Consider the following 20,592-nt stretch of genomic DNA (forward strand, 5'->3'; position numbering starts at 1 on the left):
ATAAGCCCATCCAAACAGGCTCTAAATCATACTTATAACTCTATATATGCTCCTGCATATTAACCCGTTTGGCCATAAGAATTATTCATTTTTTTCCAAAAAAAAATTCACTTTTTAAAAAAATTAGTATTTAGCCAAGAAAATTTTAAATACAACTTAAAGTTGTATTTGAAATTTGAAAAACAAGATAAACTTATTTTTTTAGTTTTTCATAACCAAAACAAGTATATTTCAAAAAAATAAAATATTTATAAAAATTATAGTCAAACACAACTCCAACTCCAACTCTAAAATTTTAAAAAAGGTGAAAAAGTTTGATTTCATGGCCAAACACCCACTAATAATTTGTTTGGCCCAACTTACTAAATCTACTTATTTTATAAAGTGTTTTTCGTAGAAGTGTTTTTTTGGAAATTCTTAGTTTGATTAATTAATTTAAAAAATATTTTTATTAATATTATAATAATAATTTGTGTTTGCCAAAGTTTTAAAGTGCTTTGAAAATATTTTTTTAACTTCTGAAAAATAGCTTTTATTAGAACTTAAATTCACTTAATTTTTTGCTTGGCCAAACACCTAACTCTATAAAATAAGCAATTTTTTTAAAAAAATATAATATTTTAGCTTCCCAAAAATTTCACCAAACGAACTGTAAATTACACTGGTATGTTTGTATATAAATATTCCCCTCCTTCAGGCATAGTGGCTATTCAGAAAGACATATGGCAGGTCTAAGTGTAGTACTTGAAGGGTATGGAGATATTGGTGGTACCAAAAGATGTATGACTTGTACTACATCTTCTTCCTCACATATAGTTAACAAAGCCAGTGTGACAATCAAATCCATGGCAACTAGTACTTGTGGGTTTCTTGATTCTTGTTTTCTTTGCAAGCAGAAGCTTTTACCTGGTCAAGATATCTTCATGTACAAGTGAGCATCTCTAATTTTTCAGTTTTTTTTTTTCTTTTTTCCATCAGTTGAACTTTTATATAGAGTATAAATTATTTTTTTACACTATTACTGTCATTTGATTGGTTGAGAGTATGTTTATGCTATCAATGTGATTTAACTAGTTATTACTATAATAGATTTTAAGTTATATAAATTCTCTCTATAAGAAAATTTTATAATAGTTTAATTTTGTTGCAAGCAGTAGCGGAGTCAGAAATTTCACTGAGGGGTTCAAAAATATAAAAGAGTAAGAAACGAGGAAGTCAAGGGGGTTTAACATCTAGTATTTGTATATAAAAAATAATTTTAATTTTATGTATATATAGTAATTTTTCGCCGAAAGGGATTCGGGTGAACACCCTGGGCACCACTTGGCTCCGCCCCTGGTTGCAAGTATCTTGTTTATCTTTTAAGATTATAAATCTCACATCTTGAAAAGTTTTACCTATAATTCTTTTTTGGTGACCTGATAGTATAAATTTTTTTATACTCCAGTGACCGTCTATATAACACATCATATGTTTGTAGGATTTAAATTTACATACCACAATGTAAATCATTTTTCACCGATTGTATATGTTTTTATTGCGTTTTTGGGTTATCAAATTAGGATAACCATAATCAGTTACGGCCTATTGTTGCGAGTAATCTTAATTTGAGGTGTAAAAAGTTTGAAATTGTGGTATGTGAAGCCATCAAAGGTCGTAGAAGTGTGGTGAGTACCCAAATCATTACTCAGAAGTCTCGAGCAATGGCGGAGCCACATTTACCAATGAAAGATTGTGTTGGTCAGAGGCGAATTAGAAATTTAAAATTTCTGAGCCTTACATCGATCTTAATTTAATACTATAAATATAACCGGGTTAACGATCAAATATTTAAAGATATTTCAATATTTTTTTATATATATCGAGTTTTAGCAAAAACAAATGGCACGTGAACCTATAACTTTTTTATGTATATTTTTATATGTTGAATTTTGTTTATATAACTTTGACTTCTTCATATATTTACTTGACTTTCCCTAGTGAAATTTTATTTGGCTAGCTCCACCTCTGATTTTGGGTTCTGAGTCTTGAGGATGGAGTCTCTTTTGGTAGAAAGTAACGCTCCCAAAGGAATTTTTTAGGTGTGTGTGAATTTAAATCAATCGGATCCATTAGAAACCAAAAAATTGTACGGGTAAGTTAACCTTTTTTATATTTTATATATCAACCACGTTTAACATGCACACTTTTTTTCTCTTTTTTAACCGTGGTTCCGCCATTGTTAATATAATGAAATGGTCTTTCTTTATGATGATGTTTATGCTTTGTATGAACAGGGGTGATAGGGCATTTTGTAGCAAGGAGTGCAGATGCAGGCAGATTTTTATGGATGAACAAGAGACTATCAAGACAAAGCAAAAATATAACAATTAGTTTTATCCTTGCAACATTTTGTTTTGACTACTACTATTGTGTTATGTTCTTAGCTAAAGACAAAGCACAATAGAGGCAAAAAATTCATACAAGTGATATCTACGAATCAGTTTTAGTTTTGTTAAATAACTTATATTATTATTATTATATTTATTTACATATATTTAACTTATTTTTACTTTTATTTTGATTTAGTGTTATTTATAGAGCCAACACTAACTTATTTGAAATTGAAGTGTAGTTATTATTGTTATCGTTCTAAGTCTACCTCTGGACTCAATCTCCATGGATAAAACCTTCACAAATGTTTGTGTACGACAATAATATTGATTAACAGTTTCTTTTAACCCCCACTAGGAGCTTTCATCTTTTTTGCTTTTTTGGTGATTCAAACTTTTAATTTTATGATTAGAGGAGGGTGTTTATCATCTGGGCGACTTTCTCTTATTTTAATTAAATAATATTTGGTATCAGCTCTTTCGGTATTTTTTAAAAGAGAGGCATATTTTGGTTAGTTTTATCACAAATGGTGGCAATTGGATAATGATCAACTTTAATTATTTTTCTTCTAACCTCTTACGTGAGAGGATAATGTTGGATCTGTTTTTGGCATGTGTACTTTTTGCTGTGTCATTGGTCTTGTATTTATTCCAGTTCACAGATCACTATCAGTCTTTGAGCTTTAAAGTAACTCTCAAATAAGCGTGAGCCAATAGCAAGCTCATTTTGTACAGTTTAAGTGCTAGTTTGACCATATTGAAGTTGGAGTTAATTGATAGGCAAATGGTAAATCGACAACTTGACAGATTGGAGTTAATTGATAGGCAAATAGTAAATCGACAACTTGTCAACTGTCAGTATTTATTGGGTTATCGCATAGGTGTTTGAATAGGCGAGTTGGACTGATTAAAATTGTTTGAGTTAATAAATGGGTGAATTATTGACCATCCAAAAGTTACTTTGAGTTGGGCTGAAATGGGTTAAAATACGGGTTGTAACATAATTTGTCTAATTTTTATTAAGTTTTAATTGTTTTATTTGCTCTGTTATAATTTTTAGTACCTTATAAAGTTATTATTTTTCTTTACTATGACTTTATATAACATATCAAATAAAAAAATATCATTTTCAAAATATTTTGACAAGATTTTCATGAGTCAATTTGATGAGCTGATTTAATATATGGGTGGATTGGACGAGTTATATTTTCGTGGGCTAGTTTTGGCATCTCTAGGTTAATCGTAAACACCAAAGATGAGAATTTTATAAGCCAACACATTCCAACACCACTCTTCTTTGTGTATTCATTTTTATGATAAGGACGTCTTTCATACTACTCGTTAAAGTCATATTTTCGTTTCCGTTCAAGTTAGCAAGCAGTAATGGAAGAATACTACAACAACAACAAGCCCAGTGTAATCCTCTCATGTGGGGTCTGGGGAGGGTAGAGTGTACGCAGACCTAACTCCTACCTTGAAAGGTAAGGCAGTTATTTCCGAAAGACCCTCGCTCAAGAGAGCAGTAATGGAAGAATGATGTCCGGAAATACCTTACAGAAAGTAAGAGCAGATATACAGATATATGAACTTTCTACCAGTTCTTTGTAGCTTGGAATTTTCAAATGATACATACACGGCCAAAGTGTAACATCATCAGCGTCTCTATCAGTGTTACCACCGGGCTCAACCAGATTTGAATAGAAGTATAGCTTTTGAATCCAAATAGAACTAGACAAAGAGTCCGTTTGGATTAGCTGGAAAAAAAATGGCTTTTAAGCATAAGTATTGAAAATTATTTTATAAATAAGCAGTTACGTATTTGAAAAAAAAGTGCTTAAAGGGTTTTTAGAAGTAAGGGTAGTATTGGAATTAACAGAAAATATAAAGATAAAAAGGTAAAGTTATTGGTCAAAACAAAATGGCTTTTAAACCAAAAAAAAAAAAATTTGAGGTTGAGCAACTTCTTGAATTTGGCTTATTTTAAACATTTTTTAACTTAATTTAAGCTATTTTCTATTTTTACCAAACACCCAAATAAGTTAAAAATGACTTATAAGCTGATTTGACCAACTTATAAGTCAATCCAAACGGACTCAAAGTGGTCCGACTCATGCGTCACATAAGAACCTACGTGCAGAAAAGGAAAAACACAAAAATATCAAGGGTCAAAAATGTCGCTCTACTTTGGGAAAAGGGCTAAAAATATCCTTCATTAAACATTTGGGTCAAAAATATCCCTCCTGTCATTAAAGTTTTCAAATATATCCCTATCCTAACGGGTCGGGGTCTTTTGAACTTTCACCAAGTTCTTTCTTTCATTTGGACTGCTTTTGGGCTGCAATGGAGTCCTTTTCCCACACCATCTTTGTAATGTCAAACTCGGAAAATTTCCAACATAACCCGATTTTATTTTTAGACCCGCTCCATTTAAACCCAACTCAGCTACATAAAATCCATGTCATTTTTTGTTCGAGAATATACTCTCTTTGTCCCATATTAGTTGTCATGTTTTGCTTCTTGTGAGTCAATTTGACTAATTTTTAGAGATAAACTGAATTAGATTAATTAAATATTTTAAAATTACGATTTAGACGTTCCAAAACCCTACAAAAAGTATTATAAGTTGCAATTCTTCTCATATCAATAAGGTGAAAAAAAATATCTTAAAACGTTTGTCAAAAACGAAAACATGACAAATATTTTGAAACTGAGGAAGCAATTTTTCCCTCTTGAATCAAAGATAACAACTTAGACAATACATTGAACATTCAATGTTATACTCACAAATTAATTATTTACATTTTCACTAGAAAAAATGGAATCTCTTTGTCAATCAAACAGAGATCCTTTGTTCGAGAATACACTGCTTCCACCTCAAATTAGAGAAAATAACTAGAGACAGTCAATAGTTAGGAGATATTTCAAAGTCTACTAAAAAATTCAGTAATTCAATTAGTCAATTCATAATTTCAGTTATTTATTTTCTGAGCTTCCTTCGTGAATAATCAGCAAATTTGAACTCTCTGAATGCTAAAGCCCAGAGAGACCGAGAGAGTATACGTCAATAACAATGTTCATTTATTTAGAGATTGGTCAAAAACACATCTGAAGTATCTTTTTTTTTTTTTTAATTTTCTACCTGAACTATTAATTTGCATTTCTATAGGAACTATCACCTACTCCCTTTGTCCAATGTGATACACTTTCCTTTTTAATCTGTCTCAAAAAGAATGATACATTTTTATATTTAGAAATAATTTAACTTGAAACTTTCCTTTTTACCCTTGAAGTAATTTAGAGTCACACAAATATCTATGGCTTGTTATGGAGCACAAGTTTTAAAAGTCTTCCTTTTTTTTTAAAACTCCGTGCCTAATCAAACTATATCACATAAATTGAGAGGGAAGGAATACCATTTATCAAAACACACCACAAAACTGATTAGACTAAGTGTTTGCATACAATCACCAAAAGGTGTGTGACAACTTAATTTGCCCATAAAATTTCAGCCACATGACAGCTGACTCATTAATTTCGAGGTGTATTTTGATAAATAATTAATGATAATTCAGGTAGGAAAACGCAACCACCTTATACTGTAGGTAGGAAACTCGCAAAAAAATGATACTTCAGGTGTGTTTTTGACCAATTGAATTTAGAGATAATGGTAAAAAAAAATGCACTTCAAGTATCACTATTTTTTGTAAGTTTTCTACTTAAACTATCATGTGTTTGTGTTTACCATCTAAAATATCACAAACTATTTATTAAATCACACCTCGATTAATATATTTTACTCGTATGGAATTGCGGCAGAGTTTATTGAACCAAGTAAGAAAAACAGTTAAAACCAGATCTTTCATTTTGGATAAAACAAACTACAAATCGTTGTAAACAAAATCACAAACACAGAGTTAAGTTAAAGCAACAGTAAGTAGGTAGGCAAAGAAAAAAAAAAATATCACCACGATCGATTAATAAGTAATATATAACTAAATGAATCCACAAAAACAATGACTTCAAACAAAAAAAAAATGGAGAAAAGGAAATACGCACTTCTCTTGTATTTTCGTATCCAAACACCTAATTGCATTTCTGAAATGCGATTTATCAAATGCAATTTGTCCTTTTATGAACTTGTGCAAGTATTACTCCATTTTTATATGAGGGTGTTTAATTGTGCACGAAGTTTAAAAAATAAAAAAAGAATTTTGAAATTTATGGTGCAAAACTAATTATAGAAATTTGTGTGGCTACAAATCATATTATTGAGGGTAAAAAAGTAAATTTAAAGTTGAATTGTAAATATAGAAAGGTGTTATTTTTTTTTAAACTGACTAAAAAGGAAAGAGTGTAATAAATTGGGACGGAGGGAGTACTAATTAGCAGGGGTGACTACTTTTATCTTTATTATGTCTAAGTCATAATATCACTTCATTAAATATTTACTCTATTTATGCGTCGTCCGGTCTCTATTAATGACAAAATTTTACTAAGGATAAAATAGAGAAGAAATAATTAATTGTGTCTTAAACTTTTAAAGAGATAAATAATTTGAGATAACTATTTTTAATAAATATGATAGATAACTTGAGACGGAGGGAGTAAAACTTATAATTGCATTTGTACAATGAAATTTGTCTTTTATGAACTTGTGTAAAATTATTTCAACTTGTGTGTGTATATATATATATATATATATATATATATATATATATATATATATATATAATATAAAATATAAAGCTAGCCATAAACAAAATGATGTGGCACTTCTCTATGACAGCAATTTGATTTATTTTTTTCTCTCTTTTTTTTTTTGGTGATTTTTTTTTCTAATTTCTAATATACTACTTCCTCCGGATCAAAAAGACTGTCCACTTAGCAATTTGCACACCCCTTAAGAAAATACTAACTCCTCCACAAAAAGAGGTAATTTGACTAAACTGCCTTAATTAAATATGTATTGAGATTTTATCACATATCACTTAATTGGGGCAAATCTGAAAAATTAAGGATAATTCTTTCTTGATTTAATAAGTGAATACTTTTTTTGACTCAAGAAAAAAAGTTAAGTAGACACTATTTTTAGCCGGGGAGAGTATCTATTAACTAAATGACTTTAAAATACCTTGCAAAATAAATGATGTTCTAAAGCCCACTTATGAGTAATCAATCCAGGTCTTTAAGAAAAACCAATAAAAGCCCAAATAATCCTTTCCTGTATATCAGCCCACGTAGTAGCATCTAATTGAATGACAATTTTTTGCGCGGATTGGCCTTCGAAGGCACTGGTCTTTAATTTTGTCCCTCAAATTGCTGGTCTTTAATTTTTTCCCTTCGCTTAAAAAGGTGATTGAAAATACCCCGAGGTTCTGCGTTCGAATCCCGCTCAGTAAAGAAAAAAATCGCAAGGCAAGATTTTGTAAAAAGTCTGCCTTATGCGGCAGAATTTGCCTTAAGCCATAACTAAAGTCTGTCTTATGCGGCAGACATTGCCTTAAGGCATAACTAAAAGTTTGTCTTATAAGGCAAAGTCCGTCGTATCTGACAGACTTTTCGCGAAGCCTTGCCTTGCGATTTTATTTTTATTTTTATGACTAAGCCGGGTCCGAACCCAGAATCTAGAGGTATTTTAAGTGAATGCCAAAAATTAAAGACCAGCAATTTGAGGTCCGAAAATTAAAGACCACCCCCCAAAGAAGGTCAATCGTGCAAATTGGTCATTGAATGGTTACAGTCATTCTCTCATAATTACACCTGCTTAAAAAATCACCTAACTGTTAGTCTGTTAGTATCATATAAAGAAAGTTACAAAATCTCAAAAGCTGAAAAGTCACGTTAATTACTTCTCTACTAAAAACCCCACACACAATTGTGGAGATATAAGCCAACAACATTCAGAAATTTGGCTTGCGATTTCTGCCTGTCTTGTGTCGATGAAATCCTTTAAATGACTTCTCAATGGCTTTCCTGAAAGCCTCCTGTTCCTCTCTACAAATGCTTTGCAGCTTGGTAATTTCTTTTCATTATAACTGATTAGTATATTAGTTTGATAATCATTTTGTATTAGTTTGGTAATTATTCACTTTATTGTACTGTTACTTAAATTCTTACTTGCACAATATTGAGGCTTTGCCTAATGAACCACGTAACGTCGTATCCCATTAGTCTCTCCTTTCAACCTCAGCGTAAACGAACTCTTTTCCATTCACGGAACCATAACAAAAAAAATAATTTTTTTTTAGCATGTTCTTTACATGAATGAGCCTGTGAAATAGGATTGATGCACAAAAAGAACTCCACTATTTTAACTCTCTTCTGGTAAAATTTCATATTTTCTCAGTTGAGTATTAAATGTCATTGTATGTGTAAAACAATTTTGAGTTGACTTTAGTAGAGAAGATTGTTAATTTGTTATAGTAACGGTGTGGGTTAGTGTTTGTGAAATGAAATCTTTAGGACATATTCTCTAGTTTTGATAAATAGTTGATGATAATTCAGGTAGAAACGCAAACACTTGATAGTTCAAGTAGAAAATTCACAAAAAAATGATATTTGACGTGTTTTTGATCATTATCTCAAATTAAAATAGACATATTACATTGTTTAGTTAAAAAATTACTCCCTATTGTTTAGTTAAAAAATTACTCCCTCCGTCCCAATTTAAGTGTCTGAATATGAAATTTAAGAAATATAGGGAGGCTTTTCAGTCTTGTGGTTCTCAATTAAAGAGTGTGTAATGTACTAAAATGTCTTTCGCATTTTGTTAACTTACTATATATAGAAAGAATTATTCTTTTTAGACAAACCAAAAAGAAAAGTAAGACGCTTAAATTGAAACAGAGGGAGTAATAATTACTTAATTATCGTATAAAAATCTTACTATATTATATTTTGCATTGGATTGACAGTACTAACTAATTACTTATTATATTTTGCATTGGATTAACGATATTAAATAATATTTGTACTATACGGGATTAAATTATTTAAAGATAAGAATATTTTAAAAAAATTAGAAATTAGTAATTCATATCTAACAATCTCCTAATTATTAATCATTGTATAACAATATTTTTTATTATTAATCATGGCATAATGCACCTAAAAGTGTGACTTAGTGAAGCTGGAAGAAAGTCGAGAAAGAAAATTTGCCTATTACAAGTGAAAAAGCAAAGTTGGTAGTTTGTATCTATGAGGAAGTTTTGGGACTTCTACAATTGTTTAGGTATGCGCTGAAAGCAATTTTTTTAATGCTAGCTTGTATATGAATTTCTCGTTCAGTGTTGTCTTTTTAACCTTGATGGAAGCATGTAAAGGTGAAGTTGACGATCTGTTTCACTTTTTTCCGGATCTTCATCTTGCCTTATCTCTTTCTTCCTCGAGCAGAGGATCTACTAAGAAACATCCTCAAGTTCGGAAGACCAAGATCTGCACCTTTCAATAAAATTTCACTGAAATATTAGGGTCTGTTTGTCAAGCCACCTGGTAATTGGAATTGGTGTAATTACTAGGGTAATAATTACACAGCCTAGTAATTTACAAGGGCTTGTTTGTTTGTCATAACGTAATTACAGTGTAATTACAAGCATACAGTTTAGTTGTACAAGTGTAATTACTCTGTTTGATTAAATTTTAAAAAAAAAATTTATCAAAAATTAAAATTTAATATTGATAAATATGTGCCTTTATAAATGATATTAAATTAGGTATTTAAGATACATATTATTTCCTTAAAATATATTAATAATTATATATTTGTAACTAATATTGTAAAAAATGGTTGATATATTTTTTTCATAGTAATAATATTTTAATTGAATTAATTATAAAAATGAAGAGTGTACATTTTGTAAGAATATCATGGATGCATGTTTGTAAGAAAGGTTAAAATTTATAACTATAATGTCATAACATTATCCAATAATTTGACCAAAAAAAAAATTCTATCAACTCTAATTGAAAATTGAACGGCATGCAATGTGAAATAACAAGTCAATACTACTAAAACAAAGTAAATTGGAACCAAAAATATATCATAAGTTCAAAATCCAATTTTTCTTTTACATAGACTCTTATGTCAAATTCGAACATAACAGAAAATAATTTCCAACATAACTTATGTAAATAATCAAAAGAAAAGGAAAACATAAGTCTCTAACCTCATTCAACAACGAAATTATACTCTAATGACGTCACTCGTTATATGTCCAATTTGTTAACGACTCATATTTCTAATATTAGAAGGTATATTTTCAAAAACTATAATAACGCAATTACGCTAAATGAAAAAAAAAAAAAAAAAAAAGAAATAACGAGCAATTACATGGAATCACAAGAAGTAAAGGTTGAAAAATGAAAGGAAAGAAAATGAAACATAATGCAAGAAAATGAAACATAAATAATGTTAAAAAATATATATTTAAAAATAAAAACAATTTAAAAAGTAAAAAAAAAATAAAAAAAAATAATAGAAATAAAAAATAAATTTAAAAGAATAGAAAGACTCTACAACAATAACAAAAAATTTAGTATAATTCCACCTGAGGTATGGGAAGAATAGTGCCACGCTGACCCAGTTACAAAGAAGATCCCAGCAGAATACTTGCTTACAAATTACATCCACTACTATCAGAAACTTTTTCTCACTTTTACTGGCTATGAATAGAAACATCATAAAGCAAACCCATGTCTCCAGTCTCTTCTTCCCTTGTGCTTCAGCAATGTCTCGTTGGATTTTGGACAAATCCCTTTGCATATCAGAGATTCTTTTCTTTTCTTTCTGTAAAAAGCTGACTGTTTCACGGATAAATAGGTCTGCATAGAAAATAGGCACATACAATGGTTGTTTATGTTTATCAAGAAGTTTTTATTCTTAAAACTCGAACTCGAGAAGTTTGATTAAGAATAACAAGATTTTAACCATTCCACTATACTCTCATGCTGGTACAGTGCATCAATACATACACAACACAAACATGTAATATTGGTAACTACTCGGGGCTCAGGACGGATCTTGAGTGCCGCCTATGAATTCACGTAAATTTAATAGCTTTTGTCCAAATCATATATATAAAAAATTTTATTTAAATATCTTTAAATATTTAACTGTGAACTCAATGGTTGTTCTATACTGCATTAACTTCAAATCCTTATATAAACTTATAAACTTCAAATCCTAAACTTTTGTCTTTGGCTCTATTGTCTTGTTTATCAGTTTTAATTAAATAAGTTTAAGGCAGGTTTCCCCATGCTCCTAGGGAGTGCTATCTCTCCTACTTCAATGCTATAATTTTTTATCATCATTTCCATTCCTTCATTTATACACCATTTTGACCATGTGCCTTCTTCTTCTCCTGTTTCTCTCAATCATTCCTTTTCATAACTATCTCAATCCTTCCTTCTTCTTTTTTACCAGTTCTTCAAGTTAAGCTCTTAGTAGTGGCTTCCAAGAAGAGAAGCTAAGTGGTTATATAGTGGTGAAAATTGTGATGGAAGCAATTCAAGAAGATATGAGTGAAGGGATTTTGCAATGTACAAATCATACTTACAAGAGTACCACCCCAGGTGGGATTTGTGATTTTTGCCTCCAAGAAAAACTTGGAAAGCTTGTTTCTTCCTCTATATCTTCTGCTTGTTTTCCTCCTCCTCATTATTCAACTTCAAGTAACTGTAACTATCATCGTTTTGACAAAATGAGGAAACCAAGTAATCTAAGATCAGTTGAAACATCTTATCAAGGTGTGCATATGTTGGAAGCTGATGAAGTTGGAGATAATAGCCATAAGAAAAAAGGGTTCTGGTCATTTCTTCACTCCTCATCCTCTAGGCATTCTTCCACAGCTAAAAAAACTGAAAAAACTTCAGTTGGATCATCTCTGAATGGTTCAATAAGGTCAAGAAAGAACAAAAAGGAAAAGTTTGTTGTGATAGAGGAGACTGAAAGACCTGTTCATGTGTACTCAAGATCCAGATCTGTTGGCTGTGAAAGTAAAATCTCAACTGGTTTAGATGATTGTACTTTGCGCAGAGTTGAGTCTCAGAGAGAAAACAAACATATTGTTTCATCTTCTTCATCATCTTCATCTTACTGTGTTTCTTCTGAAGAGAAGAATGGAAAATTTACAAGGAAGGGCAAGAGTTGGGGATGGGTTTTAGCAAGTCCAATGAGAGCTTTTAGCAAGAAAAGGGATGCCTTGAAAAAGAATGCTACTCCAAATTTAGATGCAATTCCTTCTTTGTTGACTAAGAGAAACTAGGAAGTTTTTCTAGTGTACAAAAAGTATAGTCAGCTACTGACACAACTATACAAGTTTACATTGTTCTTGTTTGAGCTTTATGTTTGTTTTCCAGGTTTTATCCATGTTTGTTCAATTCGGAAGCAGCCACTAATGCTTGGATTAGGTAGGCTGTCTACGTCACATCCTTTGGGATGCAGCCTTTCCTAGGACCCTGCTAACGCGGGATGCTTTGTGCATCAAGCTGTCCCCCATCCATGTTTGTTTCTGGTCATCCTTGTTAGGTGATCTTTACATTTTGTCTTGTAGTAGAGTTCTCTTTTATGCATTCCGCATTTGAAACCTGGCTTACTAATTTGAATTTGGGTCATATAAGGTGCACAAAATAATAATTATATATTGGTTCGACTAAGCATTGAGTTCTGTTGAAATCGTGATCCCAGATATACAAGGTCAAGATCATTTTTTATGTATATACAGTAAATGTGAAAATCTTTGAGCTTTTTCACATGTTTGCTTCTTTATATTTTGAATTCTCTTAGTAGAAATTTTGGCTCCACCATGGTTGAATTGGCCACTACAATTATTAGTTAGGACCCAAGAGCAATCCTACCCTTGCCGAGCTCATAAAAACATAATAAACATACCCATTTGAATGCAGATAGAACATCAACTCTTTTAACATTTATTGTCAACTTTCGAGTCACAGGGTTTAAGGTGACAAGTAGAATGTATCTCCAAACACCGTTAGCTAAAGAAAGTTCAAGCAATACAAAACTGAGTAGATAATAGTATTACATTAGTGGTTGGTTCAAACATCTGCCGCAAGTTGAATGGAACTCATTTCAAATAACCTAAACTAATGAATTACAAGGTAAAATCCACTTGGACAAAGAAACAAGAGGAAAAAAATTAAATGTATGACTATAGTATCCAGAATTCCAAATTCCTATATTTGACTAGTTGTGGAAATTGCTCATATGGGGCAGGGTGGAACATCAAGAGTAATACCAGCTTGGATTTGGCCCCAACCGATAAGACGCCAATGCTTCTCGATTCTCCGACTAAGAGCAATTTTCTCCCCTTTGCTGGTACACACGGGAGACGTCAGTTGCAATTTTGCGAAAACATTCTTGACAGCAACAACACGAGCCCCTGTTGACATGGACCCTATATTTAACATGAGGATTTCTCCCTTTGCCAACTTTGAGACTTTGCCCTGCCTCTCTGAGTCCTTTGTCCTCACACCCAAAAGACGTCGAAGCAAAAAGAAATTCACCTGTGTTACATAGGTATAAAAATAAAGAAAGGATACATAAGAGCATTCTAGAAGAACTCCGTCGGAAGGTAAATAAAAATGAGCCAGTAGTTACTTCATAACAGACTATTTTCAAAACTATAAAGAGAAAAGGTATATCATTGATCTAATAAACAGTTCTATAAGAAGAGACATATAAAAGTCTAGTTTTAGCTGTTCATCAAGTTTCTGATGTGTTTTAAGTTAGTCATTTACCTCTAGTTCAACAAAAATTTCAGGAAGTGACCCGACCTCCCCAAGAACCTGTCCCACCAGTCGATCAGCACGTGTCAGTGTTGGATCCATAGTTGTTCCAACTCCAATGAGTCCTCCAGGCACGGCAAATTGTAGTTCATTTTGCTCAGCAAACAATGATACTATTCTTGAATATATTGGAGTACATTTGATGTTGCCACTCTCATCTTTGACAACAATTCCAGGACGAACCTCAATAAGTTGATTTACCTTCAATACACCCTGCGCAAAGAATCTAATTAACAATTTATCTTGAACATCTTCCCGCAGTGAGATCTTCGTTGCATCATACCATTAATTGCAGGAAAAGAAAAAAATACCTTCAAAATACTGCCACCAGCAACACCACCTCTGATCTCATCAACTTCAAAACCAGGTTTATTAACATCAAATGACCGGATAACAATCATATTTGGTGGTGAAATGAAATTCCTCTCGGGAATGGGAATCTTTTTCACAATATATTCACAGACGACATCAATGTTGTACTTCAATTGTGCAGATATTGGTACAACTGGGGCACCATCTGCAACAGTTCCCTGAACAAGGATTTGAAATAAGGTTTTATATACAAAATCAAGCACGGAATGTGAGGTGAATGAATACCAGTTTTTCACTAACCTGAATAAATTTCTGAATTGCCTCGTGCTGGTTGATAGCAACATTTTCCTGAACTAGGTCAACTTTATTTTGAAGAATTATTATATGTTGAAGGCGCATAATTTCTACAGCAGCTAAATGTTCAGAAGTTTGAGGTTGGGGACAGCTCTCGTTGGCAGCAATTAGAAGCAAGGCTCCATCCATAATTGCGGCTCCATTAAGCATAGTAGCCATGAGAATATCGTGACCCTGCAGCAAAAGACATCATATACAACATTCATATATTAGGAAATTTAATGCTTAAGGACAATGATATTGTCGCAAAAATGAGCCTAAACAACTGGCAGAAGGTTAGATATAGGAGAAAGTGTCTATGCCCGAATTGTTAATCATTGATGTCATTTTAACTTCCTAGACTTCTTTTAAATCGTAGCGAAGGCTAATAGGGACTGCAAGTTAAATAGGAACAGCAAAGCTTATATATAATGTTGAAAATTTATTACAAAAGAAAAGCAGTAATAAGTTACAGGAAGATTTCTTCTTTGATACTTTTCTCTTGCTTTAATTCCAAAGCCACAATCCTTGAATAATTTCTCTTGTATGGTCATATCTAGGGCTGGCAATATGGTTAAAAGAAAATAAGTAACCATCCAATCCGACCTATTAAAATAGGTTGAATAACTGACCATTTAAAAATGGATCAAATATGGATATTATCCACTAAAAATGGATATCCAGATGGATAATATGGATATCCATATTATCAATACCCATTTATTTGCTTGTTAGTTTTCATGAGCTCTTGCTTTCTGGGAGTAAAAGCTTATTTTGGGTTTTAGTTAGCTTGTATTCTCACCTGACTATTCCTAAAACCATGGATAATATGGATATCCACATTATTCGTCAGTTAACACACTTATTATCCGTGTTAAATATGGGTGGGTCGGATATTTTATCCGCTTTCGTTTAACCCCTTTTTCGACCCACCCGTTTTCCATTATTGTGCAGTCAGACCTAGCGGTCATCTGTATAGAAACAGAACACACAAGTAAAATGGAAGTAATACATATTATAGAAAGTGGCATGTGAGAAACTTACGGGGCAATCAACAAAAGATACATGCCTCAGCAATTTCATTTTGCAGTTCTCAAAACCAGGGACGTCACACATGGGACTGTCTTCTTTTCCACTTCCATAAGCCCTGCAAAGGATTTCTGTTACAACACAAGCTACCAGAGAAGCACAAGAACAATTCTGTCTCAAATCAAGGACTCACTTGTAGCACGCGGGTCTAGGACAGCGGTCTTCTTCACATTTATATATCTTAGCATTTGCATAACCAAGCTTAATTGTAATATTACGCTCTAGCTCATTTTTAAAACGAACAGTCTGCACAAATAAGTGGTATAGTTATTTGCAGTCTCACTACTAACACATAGTAAAATAAGTAACATGAAACAAAGATCAGACCAAAATATGAACTTATAAATCAACATCTAAAAAGTATCAATCAAGCTAACCCGCAACAAATAAGAAAATTAACTTCCGAAAAAGCTGATTACTCCAGCATAATATTCCCAAACTACTAATACAGGCTCTCTTGCGTGTTGCAATATAGGCTAATATAATAGTATCTTTGATTCATAATCACCATACTAAATAGGAGCGCTCATAATAAAAAGAAAAGGACAAAACTCAGAAATGCTTTGTACTTGATGAAGTAAATAGCAACTTAGCCGTAGATGTCTTTGATCTCCAGCAAATATAGTTGTTCGCAAAAATACATAGGTAAATAACTATCTATATTTACAGTTTACTAAGATCAACATATCATTAAAAGGTCTGAAATTTTAAACACAGACATACCTGCACACCAGATATAGCTTTTACAACTGTTGACTTCCCATGAGCCACATGGCCAATAGTGCCTAAGATATGAAATTGCATTTCAGTAATTCAAGTGACTAATAAAGAGTAAAAACAGCTTGTTTGGAGAGAGAAGGGACGAAAAACAGAAGAAGTTAATATTACATATACGAAATGATGTAAGCACATGTCGCATTCAAGGATCAATAATAATTTAATTACTAGTTTACCAATGTTTATTGTTGCCTGACGAGAAATAACTTCAGGCGACAGCGGATGTAGCTTTGTCACATCCAATTTACTTAGGTCTTGCTCCATCAATCCTTTCCGAGACATTTTGGCTGATGTTTGATGCTTCAGAAGCAAGTTTCAACTCTGCATTTTGGAACAAAGACAAAGAAAGTCGTCTTCAAAACCATCTACGACTTATTAAAGAAAGTTGAGCAACGGATCAACCTACTCAATGCATAGGGTTACAGACAATACAGCTTAATCGCCAAAGTTGTTTCGTTAAGCAAAGAATATTTAGAACGACTCATTATTAACTTTGTTTTATTGTCAATTCCATACCAAGGAGATGGAACATCGCTGATCAAAAACCAATCACCACCCACCCACCATTGATCAGAGACAAAACCAGGATTTAAATTTAATGGGTTCAAACTTAAGATTTCTAGTATTGAACTTCTTACAATGTTAAAATTCTAGGTTCAGGTCTAATATTTTTTTGAAATTTTAGTCGGTTTCCGCCCCTGCCATTGATGATATTCATGAGATAATTTTTACACCCTAGCATCTCGAATCGACATCATTTTTTATTTTATTTTAAACAAATGCATCACCACTTGACACTATTAGGCTGAATATATATATATATATATATATATATATATATTTCATTTTACTACTAGTAGTATCTGAGTTAGCTTGCACGCACATCTCGACTACTCCATTAAGTACCTCTATCCAACAAAAATTAAACGGATGGAAGAATTCACTTAGTGTTTTCTCAGCTAGGATTGGAACCTAGTTGGGTTGAAATTTAAAGTCATAAGTTTCGGGTTTCAACATTTTACATAGTTGTGGCATATGCATACATTCCTGTAATAGCAATTTCCAAAGTTTCCACTTAAACATATCCCCACCAAAAAAAAAAAAAAGGAAGAAGCAAAAATAGACACCAATAACAACTCAAAACATCAACTGTACTTCTTTTTAATAAAGATTCAATACCTGTTAATCCAAACAACGAAAAAATCTGTACTGCTTTAAAACATCAGTCTGTACTACTTTTTTGTTGTGAAGATTCAACACTATTACTAGTATATATTATAAATGAAATATAGAAGCAAACAAAGAAACATGTTAACTAAAAATCATTGCTCCAAAAAAAAAAAAAAAAAAGGATAAAGATTTTGGTGTAATTATACATACAATCTCAGCCGCTGGAGAAGGAGAAAGACGAGGTGGCAACAGAGAGAGGGTTTGGCAAAGAATTAACACTTCCAATTTGGGCTCCATTTGTTTTGTTTTCATCAATAGCCCACTTGGAGTAATTTGGGCTATGGGTCAAGTGGGCCTTAAATTATAGCCATTTGGGCTAGAAGGATATTGGGTTTTGGGTCTGGCCCAATTAAGGCCCACTATGATGGCCGATGGATCATTTAACTAATGTCCCTTTTTTGGGGGTGGCCTTTTTGCTCCTCAAATGCGTGGTCTGTAATTTTAGTCCTTCAGTATTTTTGGCGCAGTATAATTTAAATTTTGCTATGCATATTTTACGTTTACCTTCGATATATGTATCATAACATTTACACAATTGTACTGGACAAGTTAAAACTTTCAACAGTCAACATAATATGAAAAAACGCATAAGTATATATTTGGCTCGGCAAAGTTAACTTTTAGCTCGACATATGTATCATAACATTCCACAAGTTATGCCGGATACGGCAAAACTTTCAACACTTAACATAATTTGAAAAATACTATAAAACTTATGCCGCATAACTTAATTCTTACAGAACTTGTGTCAAGCAAGGCAAAAGTGCAGTTTTTGAGATAAAATGTTACAGATCCTATGCCGAGTGAAGTAAGTCTGAATATTTTTGCTAAATGAGCAGCAGGGGCTAAAATTATTAAGCAAGACAAAAATTAATGACCAGTACATTTGAAGGATAATCCGTACAAAAATTACATAATTTATTACGTAATTATCATTAATTAATACGTATGTTCATATCAACTCACTCTTAACCACGGTAACTTTTGTTAAGCTGGTGTAAACGATGAGTGTGAGTAAGTTTTTAAAATGATTATCATTTTCTCACATATGTTAATGGGCAATAGTATTGTGTGGTTGTTCCCATAGCATTGTGTGAAGTTGAGAAGATATTCAAGCCAATTTCTACTTAAAAGCGGAAAAAAATAAAAGGAAACTTTTTTCTTTGTTGGTTTTCGAGTGTTATTGGGATTTAGATCCTTTCTAGGAAAGGATTAGATCTAGAAGTATAAATACATGTTAGCTAGGATTTATTATGTAGGACAGAACATAGAGTATAAGAGTATTCAATCTTGTAACTTACTTTCTCACTTGATATTAATAAAAGTGCCCGCTGTTCTCCGTGGACTAGGATTACATCGATCCGAACTACATTAATTAGTGTGTTTTTATTGTTTCTGCACTAACACATTGTCTAACCCTTAACAAAATTGTTGCACTTCATCTACAATTGTCGTAGTGCTCAGGTCAATTTGCACGTACCTTGATTAATTGATCGAATGGAATTTCCTTATACACAGTAACACACAAAGCCTTTGGAAAGTTCTTAGGTTAATACTCCCTCCATTCCATATTAAGTGACTATTTAGGCTTTTTATTTTGTTTCAAAATAAGTGACCTTTAGGATTTCAAGATCATTTTGAGCAGATTCTTCCAAAATTGCCCTTATTTAAATAATCAAGATTCATTAATTACTACTCAATACCCCATGTTAACTTAAAATATAATTAGCGGTAAGTTGGTAAAAATACTCCTAATTTTCTAGAAGTGAACAATTTCTTAATGGGTGTGCATGAGCTAAAAGAGTCACTTATTATGGAATGGAGAAAGTAATGTTTTTTTTCCATAGGCTATACAATTAAATTGACTGAAATACCATGAGGATTAGCATATAATAAAAAGATTGTGAGGTTTGTCTTGGACCGCAGTAAAGTAGGCCTACATGGTTCAGTTTAAATCAGCTTTCTCCTAAAAATAAATCAAACTAATTAAGTCGATTTTTCAAATATTAAAATCAAATCAAATTAATTAAGTTGGTTTCTCAAACATTCAAACCAAATTAAACTAATTAAGTCAGTTTTCCATCTGTTCGGTTTTTGTCCATTTTATAAGTTGCTTATTTTGTTATTATATGCCTATCTTCAGAATACTGCGACTACTAGCTACTTTTTTCCTTCTTTTTTGGTGCGGATATATTCTCAAAGGCAAACTGCAGCACGATTCGAAATTCGGTAAATAATGAGTATACCCCTTTAAATACCCTTTGCTTAAAAATCAGGCTCTTTGACAGCCGCACGATTCTCTCATGACGTGCGAGTTAACCGTACATCACCTCACTCTTATCACAGAATCAATCCTTGAGAGGGAGTTCAACTAAATCTCCTACGTTCAAAATTGTACTGTGTACATAGGTAATATATATATATATATATATATATATATATATATATATATATATATATATATATATATTGTTGAATCCATCTTATACAAGGGGAGCGTCAAGTTGTGTAGTGGCAAAAAGGCACTCAAAAAATGCTATAGGTTGTGAATTCAACTGCCAAGCGTGACATTTTAACAGATCTAGTGAAAACCCCGCCTCCGCTACTAGCTCTCGAGGCAACTATTAACTACATCACAAAGATGACTGGTCACTGATGCTTTATTTCAAGCCTTGTC

The 20,592-nt window shown here is 32.2% G+C and overlaps 3 protein-coding genes across 4 annotated transcripts; 2 read left to right on the forward strand and 1 right to left on the reverse strand.

The window, feature by feature from the left end:
- The first annotated feature begins 639 nt into the window (after positions 1 to 639).
- LOC132642211 (FCS-Like Zinc finger 15-like) lies at positions 640 to 2,545 on the forward strand. Its single transcript, XM_060359469.1, has 2 exons — positions 640 to 931; positions 2,277 to 2,545. The coding sequence occupies exons 1-2, from the start codon at positions 723 to 725 to the stop codon at positions 2,371 to 2,373; spliced, it is 306 nt and encodes a 101-aa protein (XP_060215452.1). The 5' UTR covers positions 640 to 722; the 3' UTR covers positions 2,374 to 2,545.
- An 8,658-nt stretch (positions 2,546 to 11,203) lies between these two features.
- LOC132642212 (uncharacterized) lies at positions 11,204 to 12,878 on the forward strand. Its single transcript, XM_060359470.1, has one exon. The coding sequence runs from the start codon at positions 11,867 to 11,869 to the stop codon at positions 12,632 to 12,634; it is 768 nt and encodes a 255-aa protein (XP_060215453.1). The 5' UTR covers positions 11,204 to 11,866; the 3' UTR covers positions 12,635 to 12,878.
- Positions 12,879 to 13,395: 517 nt separating this feature from the next.
- On the reverse strand, positions 13,396 to 18,190 carry LOC132640217 (eukaryotic translation initiation factor 2 subunit gamma-like). 2 transcript variants are annotated; one of them, XM_060356718.1, is made up of 9 exons: positions 18,066 to 18,190; positions 16,862 to 17,006; positions 16,632 to 16,693; positions 16,042 to 16,154; positions 15,864 to 15,966; positions 14,787 to 15,014; positions 14,486 to 14,704; positions 14,127 to 14,387; positions 13,396 to 13,892 (listed from the first exon to the last, which is right to left on the reverse strand). In XM_060356718.1, exons 2-9 carry the CDS (start codon positions 16,965 to 16,967, stop codon positions 13,590 to 13,592), a joined length of 1,395 nt encoding a protein of 464 aa, XP_060212701.1. In that variant the 5' UTR covers positions 16,968 to 17,006; positions 18,066 to 18,190; the 3' UTR covers positions 13,396 to 13,589. The 2 variants fall into 2 exon arrangements, with proteins under 2 accessions (XP_060212701.1, XP_060212702.1); XM_060356719.1 differs by lacking the exon at positions 18,066 to 18,190 and adding an exon at positions 17,865 to 18,008.
- Between the last annotated feature and the right edge of the window lie 2,402 nt (positions 18,191 to 20,592).

This window comes from Lycium barbarum, chromosome 5 (assembly GCF_019175385.1).
Source record: "Lycium barbarum isolate Lr01 chromosome 5, ASM1917538v2, whole genome shotgun sequence".
NCBI lineage: Eukaryota > Viridiplantae > Streptophyta > Magnoliopsida > Solanales > Solanaceae > Lycium > Lycium barbarum.

Coding starts and splice junctions, on each gene's coding strand:
- LOC132642211 (XM_060359469.1), top strand. CDS start 723: ATGGCAGGTCTAAGTGTAGTACTTGAAGGGTATGGAGATATTGGTGGT. Junction 932..2,276: donor CAAGATATCTTCATGTACAA/GTGAGCATCTCT, acceptor TTGTATGAACAG/GGGTGATAGGGCATTTTGTA.
- LOC132642212 (XM_060359470.1), top strand. CDS start 11,867: ATGGAAGCAATTCAAGAAGATATGAGTGAAGGGATTTTGCAATGTACA.
- LOC132640217 (XM_060356718.1), bottom strand. CDS start 16,967: ATGTCTCGGAAAGGATTGATGGAGCAAGACCTAAGTAAATTGGATGTG. Junction 16,694..16,861: donor TCAGGCAACAATAAACATTG/GTAAACTAGTAA, acceptor TTCATATCTTAG/GCACTATTGGCCATGTGGCT. Junction 15,967..16,041: donor CCTAGACCCGCGTGCTACAA/GTGAGTCCTTGA, acceptor AATCCTTTGCAG/GGCTTATGGAAGTGGAAAAG.